This window comes from Quercus lobata, chromosome 2 (assembly GCF_001633185.2).
Source record: "Quercus lobata isolate SW786 chromosome 2, ValleyOak3.0 Primary Assembly, whole genome shotgun sequence".
Taxonomy (NCBI): Eukaryota; Viridiplantae; Streptophyta; class Magnoliopsida; order Fagales; family Fagaceae; genus Quercus; species Quercus lobata.
In genome coordinates, this window is record NC_044905.1 from 12,098,510 (window position 1) to 12,111,446 (window position 12,937).

Sequence of the window (12,937 nt, forward strand, 5' to 3'; positions counted from 1 at the left end):
ATAAATATTTATCTATTATCGTATGGATGCATGAGAACATTATATAATCTGTCTTGTTTTAGAAGAAGCAAAATGAAGAGCTACATAAAATAATTAACGTAACCATAACAAATCCTTCTAAATGTTAATGTTATGTTAAGTTACTTAAAAAAAGGGAAACAAAAAATAATTTTAACTAATATGATGGACAGTAATAAATTATTAGTAAACCAATCCTCTTTAATAGAATTCTCTCAGCTCTAGCTATTTAAACATTGAATATTTTTAATGGATTACCTTCTTGCATTGCATTTAATGGTTGTGTATTGTTAATATATTAATATTATTGTTATGTTTTAGTGTAAATAACAGAAAAGTTGTTCATTTTTCTCATCCATTCCGGTGGAATAATTAAACATGGCGAAAATGAGGTTTATTACGAAGGGCCACCTCCTTCTATGCTTCCATTAAGCGGGGGTGTTACATTTGAAGATCTATGTGATGGAATAGCATCCATGCTTCATATAAACAAAGAAGATTCAAAACTTACTATTTGGTATAGATTTTCTTTTCAATGTCATCCACATCCTGTGATTTGCCAGCAAGTTTTGGCATAAGATAATAATGGTGTCAATACAATATTCGATATGTTAGGTTGCCAATATGGATTTGTAGGTGCAGAGTTGTACATGGGTATAGAGCCCATGAGAACCACCGAGATGTTTTTCCCATTTGTTATGCCAACGAAGGACCGAGTGTGTCATTTAGTTATTCATATGGTGGACACTTTCATAATCCATATGCCACTCATATTGGTCAATATTTTGAAGATGCGGCTTGTTCCCCAATCAACATTGGTGGTGCTGACTATCATACTCCATATACCCATGCTGCAATTGAGGACCAACATCTTCCTTATCGGCCAATGAACACTAATGATGCTGACTATGATAACCCAACTGAGCATGTTACATCAGAGACTACTTGTTTTGAGTTTAAAGCTTAGTATGACCAAACCACCACTCAGAGAGCTGCTAATGATCCCAATGATACACACCGCATAGCTGCTACTACTCAAAATGCGGTCCATATATTACGAAGCAAAATTTTTAATAATAATAATAATAATAGTTTTAGCAAAAATAATCATACACACAATAATTAGTATTAACTATAATATAACCATATATGATATATACAATATATTAGCGTATAATATTTGTAAAGCATATAATTAATTTTCATTTCCCAACCTATACCAACTAAACTTTAAAGAAAAAGAAACACAAATGTACAATTTATTGTACTAAATAAAAATAAGAATACACATACATATCTTTATTATAAACCAACAAACATATTATGCAATATATTTTGTCCAAGTAATAGATGTAATAATTGATAATAACAAAGTAAAATTGATTATAAAAGATCACAATAATACAATTTATTACAATTTTTGTGGTCATATAATAATAACAATAAATAATTTAAAAATTAACAAAACACATGCATAAATTTAATTAGAGAGTCAAGATGCTTACCGCAATTGTGATACCAACTGAAAGAGTGAGAATTATAGAGTGATACTTGCAACAACAACAAAACACAATCAGATAATAATAAATAAACACAAAATAACAATAATACTCAAAAGTTTATGTGAATCAGTTTGACCCTTAAAAGAGTTCAAGATATTGTATTTATAATGATCTCAACAAGATACTTGAGATTTGCTATACAAGGCAATATTCTGTAATGAGTGAAAGTAAAGAATTCCTAGCATAAAAGCATAATCTTTTTTTTTTTTTTAAGAAGCACCTAAGTCATAGGCTGATTATATGTTATCAACTACAAAATAATCAAATTCATATTTGGTGACTATTACAATTTATTATGGTAAATTTCAAATATAACTAAAAATGCTTGTAGTCCTAACCATAAAAAAATTCATTAATCTAAAATTTGAATAATAATAACAACAACAACATCAATAATCATAATCATAGTCATAGTCATACAAACAATATTAATTACAACTGTAAGGACGCAATTTGAGTCGTAAGCCCAGAAAGTAAGTGGATTTTGGCCCAATGAGCCCAATACAATGAATTTGTAGAGAGTGAGTTGGAAAACTAGACTATAATAAGTTGGGTAACGATTATAATGGATCTAGATGACAATAAAATATAAGTGGACTAGTTTTATCTGAGGAAAATTATCCTCGGCACAGTTCGAGGAGATCCGTTCTTGTATATATTACTTGAAATTGGTTACAAATACAGTTTTGATTGCTACAGTATTTCTTTCTTAATTTTCTGATCCCCCTCTCTTAAGGCCTTCCTCCTAATTTATACCATTTCTCCATTCGCATCTCTGCCCTCCACGTGGACAGTAGATTACTTGTGTTGATCCTTATCTCATCAGCACCCTCCTAAAGTCTTTGGGGGTAGCTGTAAGGCTGGAAAACACTGTTCAAATATCACTTCTTCATTAATGTGACCAGAGAGTTAGCTACAGAGTATTCAATGTGGTGGTAGCAACTTTCCCTTAGATAATTCCTAGCTTCCATCCCTCTTGTACGTTCATAATACACGTCCTTATCAATAGAACTTCCTAAAACGTCACCCTAGATGATAGACACACATTTTGATATTTGCTTCGTTTAGCAGAGGGGATATTCCTCCTCGGCCCACCTCTCCCAGCCTTTACAGTCATAGCTTACTCAGAAAGATCAAAGTCTTATGTCTTCCTTACTATTGATCTATTCTCGGACCATTGAGCCTCCTCGGACAAGGCCCAAGGCCCAATATATATATTTGGGCCTACATCCCTACAACAACAATACATAATATTTTACAATGTATTAGCTTCTAATATTTACAAAGTATATATTTATACAATAATAATAAATCTGTTAATTTCTAGAGCTATAAGTTAATAAGCAAAGCAAAAAAACTCATATTAATCCAAAACTTACAATCTTTAGTTGTGCACACTAAAGCAAAGTAGAAGAGTAATATAGCACTGAACAATTGGAGGTAATGAAAAATGTAACTTTCTGTAAGGAGATACAATGTTTAGTGATGGTGCATTCTGCCTTTTATAACGAGGAGAAATGAAAAGACAAAAAAGAATCCATGAAATATGTTAGGGACATATTTGATGTAATTAGTTAATCCTGTGACAAAACGCACTTTACTTGTAATTGGGTAGATCTAGGATGTGTTTAGTATTTTAAGAAACAAATGTTCTAGTTTAGTATTGAAGCCAAGCAAATTTGACCAAGAAACAAGTGAGCAAGTGTATTTCTTTAAAGCTCAACAGATGTCTCGACAGAATCCTTTTTATCGAGGTTTAATGTTGAAACTCGACACAAGCTGTATCTGTTGAAAATTACAAAATCAGAAATTCCAGATCTGATTACACGCATATCCTTGAGTATTTGTGTAGGATTTCTTTTCTCACAACCCTAGATATATATAAGGATTATTTAAGGGCTGTCACAAGGTTGTCGCACTTATTGTTACATGCATATTATGACTAGAGACAGAAATTGCCCTAGTTCAGCTTTCTCTCTGTAGAAGTTACTGCGTCTTTACGCTAATGGTTTTGTGATCAAGGAGCTTCATGATCTTTATTGTTGATGAATTGAAAAACTTTGCAGCCAACATCTTTCTCAAGTTGGTGTGTTAGTCACATACTAGGATCCGTGCATTATTGGTTAGTCATGTACTGGGATTCGTGCATCGAACGGAGCGATTGCTGCTATAATACAAGTCTAATTGGGTATTGAGTAAAGGTTCAATTGTAGGATGGTATTAGGTACTGAGATTTATTTTACTTGTAACTGCTTGTTTTGATAAAAGTGGATTCTCGGAAGTGATGACCTTAATTTCACCCGGTGAGGTTTTGCCTTGGTGGTTTTCCCTATTTGTAAACAAATCACTTGTGTCAAATTTATTTTCCACTACATTTAACTTAGTTGGTGATTTGTTTGTGCTACCACATTATTGCATGTTAAATTAACTTAATTAATTCACTTGGGTAATTAATTAATTAATTTGCCAAAGGGGTCAATACCTTCTTGGCCTATCAACATAGATTCTATGTGTGATATCAGTAGGTCAGATTTTATTGGGAATGAATAAAGAATATATTCAAAATACTTCGGAGAATAAGAATAAGGAAGAAGAGGTGAGGTGATTGACTCTTCTAATTTTTGGTGCCACAAATTTTTTTTTTCGGCATACCAAAATTCCTATTAAATATTTTCTCTCTCCTCCAATTTTCGGCAACTCCATTGCCACAATTCTTTTTTCTTTTCTTTTTTCCTTCCATTTTGGCAACAACATTGCCACAAATCAATTGCCTCAAAATTTTTTTTTTTCCTTCCATTTTGGCAATTCCATTACCACAAATCAATTGCCACAATTCTTTTTTTTTTTTTTTCTCTCCTTCCATTTCAGCAATTCCATTGCCACAAATCAATTGCCAACATTCTTTCTTTTTTTTTTTCCTCCAATCCATTGCCAAAATTACTATAAATTTCTCACCAAGATTTCAGCAATTTGGTTGCCACAATTCTTTTTTTTTTTTTCCTCCCATTTTCGGCAACTTGGTTGCCATAATTCCTATTTTCTCTCTCCTCACTCCCCTACAATTTTGGCAACTTGGTTGCCAAAATTGGTTTTTTCCCTTTCGGGCACTTCACCTAGCAATTTGAGCACTTCACCTATCACTTCACTTGGGCAGGAATTTCAGGCAACAAGAATTTCAGTAATCTCATTACTGAAATTCAAATTTTTTCTCCCTCCTCCCATCACATCATTTTTCTTTCCTCTCTCATGCTTTTTGTTAGAATTTCGGCAACGGTGTTGTCGAAATTCACTCTCTTTTCTCATTTTCCAAATAACTTTGAACAGTACCCATGCCAAAGGACTCGTTTCTCTTGGGTTTGTATTTTTGAGTTTGTGAGAGTAACTGAGAGTGGCTTGTGAGCTTTTGGTTAAATGTGGATGTAATCTATGCTATATTGATATTGGATTTTGATTAATGTTGCTTGTGGATGGAGATATGATGGTAGAAAAAAATTGAAGCCCCCCTCTCTAAACAGAAAACATAAAATGCATTTACAACACAAAAAAAGAAAAGAAAAAAGACTTGTTAAAAAAGGATCGTATTAAATATTGTCGTGTCATGTGCATGTTTTTTAATTTATTGTTTGGCAAAAATTCGCTTCCGTCAATGCCAAATTGCAACAAACTGGTATTAAAATTTATGCTTCCATATTATTCTTCTTTTTCCAAAATTATTTCTTTAGCTAAAATAAAATGTTGGTTTCTAAAATTTACACATTCAGCACTTTAATCCTTGATGTTTCAAATAAGCAATTTTAAAGTTTAAATAACGAGCTCTATTTGTCATTCAATATAATTCCGTTGAGTTTCATGTATATATAACTAATGGATCAATATGTTAGAACTTAATTTTCTTTCCCTTGTGTGTGTTCTTCATAATTTAAATAAATAAAAATTTAAAATTAATTAAAAAAAAAAAAAAACAAAACAAAACTAACGGATCAATAAGACTAACCTATTTTTAATGATGTAGTAATGTAGCATTTTTTTTTTACTTCTAAAATAAATTAATTTAAAAAAAAAAATTACCAAACCCTAAACCGAATTTGGGCCCAGATTTCACATTCCCCAAATGAGCCCTGAACAACTACAGTTTGAAATCTCAAATAACACCAAGAGGATATAATAAAGCCAATTGGAAACATCCTGGTTTGCCTATGAGAGCATAGTAACTTCAGGGAAGAAGATCTCTCTTCAATGATCGAGAACTCGAGCTCTTGGAACTGCCATCTAAGTGTTGGAACAATACGTTATTCGATAGCCTCGTGTACTATGCAATGAACTGCTTGTTTATCAGTCAAGCAAAAGAGTTACAGATAGATGATCTTGACTTGTCCTATGCAAGAATGAATACCGACAGTTTGCTGCTATTGAAGCTTATGCTAGGCATTACGTATTTACTTCTTATGCTCCTTAAAGATGCCACAGATGAGTACCCAATAGTTGCTAATTCTTTCATGGATTTGCAACTATTGTATGATCGTTCATGGCAGTATGTACAAGATGTCTCTGCTAGAAAAATATTAATGCCAAGTTTATATCACTTGTTTAAGTTTCTGATGCAGCTTGAGGCAATGAATATATTTAGCCCTCGTATGAAGTTCTGCTAGAGATTTCAGACCCTAGTTGCTTAGGGCTCAAATTGAGGGATGTCAAATTCTAGCTCAACTTTGGGTTTGGGTTCAATAAAGCCATTATGTATTACAGATAGACCACTTCATTAAAAATTGGCCTTGTATCAACTAAAATTGCTAATTTAAGCCGGTAAACTTTAGGGGCTAACAATATATTTTGGCCTATTTCTGTTTAAATAAATAAGCACGTCCAAGACTAGTTCATGAAAACAGGAGATGGGGAATTCAGATTAGCATCATTGTGGTTTTTATATCTTTGTTCTCAAAATTGAACAAAATCCAAACATTGAATCAGCTATCAAACTAGTCACAGCTGACCCAACACTGAATCAGCTATTATACTAGTAGTAAAAACACAGAGTAGGTCTTGGCAATCTTGAAGCAAGTATTTATTGTTTCTAGTTCTTCAGGTTATATACAAAGTCAGTTTGAAGCATATATCAACCTTACTGTGCATATAAGAACAAACACTTCGTTTGAAACTAAGAAAACAAGGATGTTTTCCCCATGGAATTGCTACCCTGGTCACAGAGCACTACCATCAAGATGAAGTTCTCCATTGCAGCTCAATTTGAATCCGTCCGTTCTTTGAGTCAATGAGATTGTACTTCTCATTAATTCTTTTGTTGCTAACAACATCAGATAGATTAATATCCACATAACCCAGAGTTTCCTGATGGGAAAGGAAAGAACACAAATATAAGGAAAAAAAAAATTGCAATTATGAGTGAACTTATTCTTCACTAATCATTATTCCAAGGAAAATTCTATTTTTTCATTTCGTTTTATTATAATTTTCCACTCAATATTTCTGTGAGCAAATTTCTTGCACTTGTTATAATCAAAATCACTAACATTATAATTTTCTAAAAATAGCTCATATTTGCTTGGCAAGGAAAATGCAAAAACTCATTTTGGTGCTATAAACAACATTATTTCAATTTATGTACTGTACCCACAAGAAAGCAGACTTTACTTGCCATCTTAAAACTGGTACTAAGATGATGTATAATGGATACAATGTGTACCTTGGGATGCAGGATGCCCATCCTCGAGGAGGCACTAACTACTTCCAAATGAAGCCTGTCATTGGTGGGTGGTTCCTCCAACATAAACTGGAACTCCTCTTCCCATCTAGGATCTCTATTTTTCTTCACATGCTGTGTCAATAACGTGCAGTTGTCAATAGCTATTGGGAGGTATTAAAAAAAAAAAAGACCAAACACATGAAAATGCTAGGAAAGGACTTGGGTAAGGACTAAATATAAAAACAAAGGCAGCTAGGCACTTTCAGACTTGTCTGGAGGCAACCCATAGCAAATGAACAGGATGCCATATCTTAAAAAGAGATAACCTCATTGCTTTGAACAGGCTACCAGACAATGAGAGCTCCTGCTACCTAATTAACATTCCATAGAAATCTTATATGAAGACCGATTGCACAGTCTGATCTTCCCAGATGACATCATAGTGGACTGATATCCACATAAAAAATTTTAAATCATCCACTGAACAGCATCAACAGATATTTTTTCACATAAAAGTATTCACAAAAATGATTCAGTTTTTTTTTTTTTTTTTGGGGGTGGGGGGTGTGCGTGTGGGGGTTGAGTTTAAGATAGAGCTGCTTCAAAGAGATGGCGATCTATCTATACAAAAACAACCTATGCTTTCTTTTTGGTACTATGCTCAGACAAGCTCAAAAAGTAAGAACATACCACCCCACCTATGTCCAAAAACAATAAAAACAAAAAGAATAGTAATAATCAAACTAATAACAACAACAATATACCTTGGTTTTTTTCTCCTCCCCCCTGAAAAGTAACCGGACATATGGGTTCGTATGGTGCTTTCCTTCCACATCCTGAGCTTCATGAATGATAACCACAAGCAAACCGCCACCAGCAGGTGTTCCTTCAGGAGCCTTTTGCAGCTCATTTGAATCTTGAACATCAACTGGTATTTCATCTTCCTTAAAAGGTTTATACAACACTTCCACAACAATCTGCCCACGAGACTTTTCATTTTGAACATCATTTGGGTCCATGTTTTTTAGAAGATCAAGAGTCATAACTTTAGGCTCCTCCGGTGTAAGCTCTTTCAGTGGAATGACATTCATACCCATCTTGTCGTGCTTTCCAATCTATGTAGAAAGAAGCACAATTTGAACACATTGAAAAATATAAGAAATACAACTAACGGTCATGAGTTGGGTAACATGGAGACCTATATAAGTCAACCAAGGGCTGGTTTCCTAGTTTTATTATGCTGATGGTGGTAAGTGAAAACCAGAAGTTGTCAACAAAGATGGGGCCTAGAGAATAATGAATGCACAATTTTCTGCATATCCAAGTAGGGAGTTTCTACAGGTGAGGGTGACCTTGAATTCGGGGATTTGACCAAACGCAAACCCAAAGAAAAATACCTGTTCCCAATCATAAACCATTAGCTCTAAGGCTTGAGATTCTGGGTCCTTAACAGCCACATGAAATTCCTCATTCCATTCAGGGTTCAAGTGGTTATGTTTGACGGTTGTTTTCTTCGAAGGAAGCTTGTCCTCAGTGAGCTTGAATTTCACATAAGGATCTGATGACCCCAGTAGATCTTTCCTTTTAAGCTTCATGGCCCTTAGGATCTTCACGTTGAGAATCCCGACAGGTCTTATCATGGCTCTGCCAAAATTAAGTGACATTAGCAAGTCCTAACAAAACGCTTGACATTATTACTTGAACAACAGACTTAGTTCAAGGCATGGCACTATTACTTAAAGATAGGTAGAATAGAATGACAGACTTACTTTGTTGGATCCAATATTGGTACTTCTAGGGCTTTGGGCCATAAATACATTTTTGCAACTTGATCTTTAATAAGCTCCTGGAAGCAAAAGGTATTTTCAGGAATGAAACAGGATAATACCAAAATAAAACTAAGTATAGTGGAGCAAACACAATTAGATGTTCCTTGAAAATTCAGTCATTTCATTCTGCTCTTAATTAGTGTTACCTGGACAAACCTATAAAGGCCAGGAATGGCCATAGCATCAGCTCCAAGCAGTTTTAGTCCAAAGTCAACATGTGGCTGAAGAAATCAGAAAAAAATGACCAAAGTAAAAAAAAGTATATGTATATAAATAATAAGATAATAAAATAAAATAAAAAATAAAAAAGAGTAAAAGGAAAGGGAGACAGACAGAGTGTATTATAGCTACTTTAATGGTCGGTTGGATTGAGGGGGAAGGAGGGGGGAGTAGAGGAGAGTAGAGTTGGTCCGAAATTAACCTAATTTCCAAACCAATTCCCTTCTACTCGCCCTACTTCCCCCTCAATCCGAACTAGGTCTAACTGCATATTGACTGGGGATTCTGCCCCAAATAAAGAATAAAGAAAATTTGAGTTTTTGAAACAAAGAAAGGAGATATAAAAATTTTCTAAGCCAGAAATCTTCTCATGAGGATTTGAACATAATCAGCACTGAAGTGTAGGCACCAGCCAAAGTGAAGCCTATGTAGCAACAAAGACAATTTTTCTGCAAAACTATCATTGAGATATTAAAAAATTACCACACACCTTCTCCATGAGAGACACATATATTTTGGCAAAACACGGAAAGGTTGGAACCAAAGGCTTCAGGGTGATACGGGGACAAGCAAACACTTGCAGATCAACAACCTAAAACATTCTCAAGAAATCAGAAATCTATTAGGAAACATGAGTTCAGAAACAATCTTATCATATGTGTGTGTGGAGAAAGAGAGACCATGTAGCGAACTTTGACAAATAATAGTTTCTTTCTCTGCACCAACAGTTGTTCAACCAAATACCTGAACTGTGGCTTTCAACCCAAATGCCTTAGCCGCAATAGTGATGTTAGGATTCCCTGCCCACTTGACCACTGGTTCCATTATCAATTCCTTATCCTCAGTGGTATAAACTTTCATTCCTGGCATACAACAGAACCAAGGATGAGAATTCTATCTATAAGCACATATAATAAGAAGGGGGGTGGGGGGAGAATAAGAAGGTTCACTACAACAAAGACAAGAATAATGATACTAATAGCTGTACACGGTACAACCCAGACATAGGTTTGTTTAAAGTATCAGACCTATAGGGGGTGGGGGGTAAAGTAACAAAACTCAGAAGTCCAATTAAGAAACATAAGTATACATGAAACTGAGTGGTTTACATGAGAAACTATTATACAGTAGTTCAATACTTTCACATTCCCCAACCCAGTATGATTTTCATATTGTACCTAACTTGATAAAAAAATAAAATAAAATGTCCGAAAACATACTATAGAATCAAGGAAACGATAGTCCTCAGATTATATTACATATATTGTACAAAATCAGTGAGTCATTTGTGCATGTGCGTGTATGAGAGAGAGAGAGAGAGAGAGCAGTTCAACCTGAAAAGCTCGGTGGTAGGGAGCCCAAGGTCAGTGTCTCAAATTCAACAGAGTCAATTTTGTATTTTGGAATTTGCTCAGCAATAATAGGCTTTGCTATACTTCTCGCAGTCTTGCATATTGCCTAGAAATGTTGAATCATCAATAGTCAATGCAAAAAGGAAAAATTAGCCAAAATAATATATCAAAAGAGGAATAAATTTAAATCATTAGAGGTATGCATACCTTGTCCAGACAAGGCCACATCTTTTCGATAAATCTGTTAAGCCAATCAACCTTCACCCACAAGAAAAGGTAATTCAAAGCTGCATATTGCACTTAGCCAGCCAAAATAAAGAACTGAATGAAAAGAGGGTACTAAAGAATAACATACACGATCATAGTCTGGATTTTTAACCCACTGGGGAATCTCTGGAAGCAAACTCTGCAAGCCTTTTGTGTCTCGCTCAACCAAAGGACGAATCACAAGATCCTGAACGCGCATGACAAATGAAAATTTTCCATCAACTCAAGTAGGTTTAACAGGCTAGCAAATCAAATTCCTCTTGCTTTTTCTTTCTGACTATCGTGTTTAGTGAGTAACATTTCCATTGTGTGAAAAAGAGAGTACAGAATTATTTATACTAAAATTTGTCATAGCAACTAAAATTACAAAGCTAGATCCTCATTAAGATAAACTGAATTTGATACATTATATACCGTGAGAGAATCTAAGGATGTTCAATTTGAATTATACAGTGCTCCAAACTATTGTAAAACACAACACGTTGAAATGTAAAATGAATATGCATACACTGCACAGTCTTCCCGACCAGATTAAGATTATTCAGTTCCTGAATAGTCAATAGGTACTAATTTGTAAAGCAAGCACACCACTATCTTACAAAAGTAGCCACAGCAAATTCTAGTTTTTTCAAAAAAACTATTGACAAGGTACACAAGCATACTTAAGCAAGCACACCACTATCTTACAAAAGTAGCCGCAGCATATTCTTGTTTTTTCAAAAAAACAATTATCCTATAATTGTTGGAAAAAGAAGTGCCAAATGAGCTAGAACTCATTGGCACCACCCATATTCTTCTTGTTTATGACTTATTTACTCAAATTTTTTTGGGTAAATGACACTATCATGGACCAAAACTACACAAACTTTTCTCAACCAAATCTGCAAAACATTCATTGTAATTCAAACATGGAAATATACAAAGAAGACAATTCAGACAAACAGAACCAAAAATAACCAATGGAAAGCCAAAATTTGAAATCAAAATCAAATTACAAGATATAACAAGAGAGAGAGAGAGAGAGAGAGGGACTGACCTTGACATCAGAGGGCTGGAAGTAGATGAACATGTAGTAACCAATCACAAGCCCAATTGAAGTTCCCACTCCAAAACCCCAAACACCCAATATGGTACTCAAAATACCCATCTCAATCCCACTCTCACACCACCCCAAATCTGACCAATTCACTCTTTCCCAGACTTGAACAAGATACAACAAAAAAGAACCCAAAAAAGAGAGGAAAAAGAGACTCTGCTCTGTTTACTTAGATATATGTATATCACAACACTAAAAACAAAACCCAGATGGCATTAAAAAGAAAACTGAAGAATGACTAAAAATATCTGTCTTATCCTTTGTTCAAATCACATTGTGGAGTTGGGTGCAAAAACAGAAGGAAAAAGTAAAAAAAACAAGTGTGTGTAGTTGGAAAAAAATTTAAGCGTACCTGGTAAAATCTTATCAGAAACTGCAATAATAATAATGGAGAGAGAGCATTTATTCTTGTGGCCAAATCTTTATAGCGTTCAACGACCGTTGGATTCACTCACACTACAACGACTTTCTAAAAGGAAATTTTTGCAGCAAAGCAAAGCATAGCGTGATGGTTGCGTTCTGTCGGTAACGTTTTTAAGTGGCTGAACCGTGGCCCGTGCGTGTGTGACTCGTCAATGAGAAGTCCAGTCTCATTTAATTTTACTGTGCCCACTCCAGCTATATAAGCTATACCGTTAAAGACTAGGATATAGTCTCATTTATTTTACTGTGCCCACTCCAGCTATAAGCTTTACCGTTAAAGACTAGGATATAATTTTTTTTAATAAATAATTAAAGGGAATGTTTTTTAAAAAAATTATTGAGAGAATGATAAAATAATAAATATTATTGATAGTTTTTTATATTTCTCATGAAAATGGTGTCAAAATTTTCCTATTATAATTTATTAACAATTACCTTAAAGATATCCCTTAACATGACCCTAAATTAAA

General features: G+C 34.3%; 1 protein-coding gene across 1 annotated transcript; it reads right to left on the reverse strand.

Moving 5' to 3' along the window:
• Positions 1-6,480: 6,480 nt before the first annotated feature.
• Positions 6,481-12,421, reverse strand: LOC115974515 (synaptotagmin-2-like). Its single transcript, XM_031094915.1, has 12 exons — positions 11,985-12,421; positions 11,037-11,135; positions 10,889-10,939; positions 10,664-10,787; positions 10,074-10,192; positions 9,820-9,921; positions 9,257-9,331; positions 9,051-9,127; positions 8,679-8,925; positions 8,046-8,396; positions 7,282-7,413; positions 6,481-6,926 (listed from the first exon to the last, which is right to left on the reverse strand). Exons 1-12 carry the CDS (start codon positions 12,093-12,095, stop codon positions 6,795-6,797), a joined length of 1,620 nt encoding a protein of 539 aa, XP_030950775.1. The 5' UTR covers positions 12,096-12,421; the 3' UTR covers positions 6,481-6,794.
• Between the last annotated feature and the right edge of the window lie 516 nt (positions 12,422-12,937).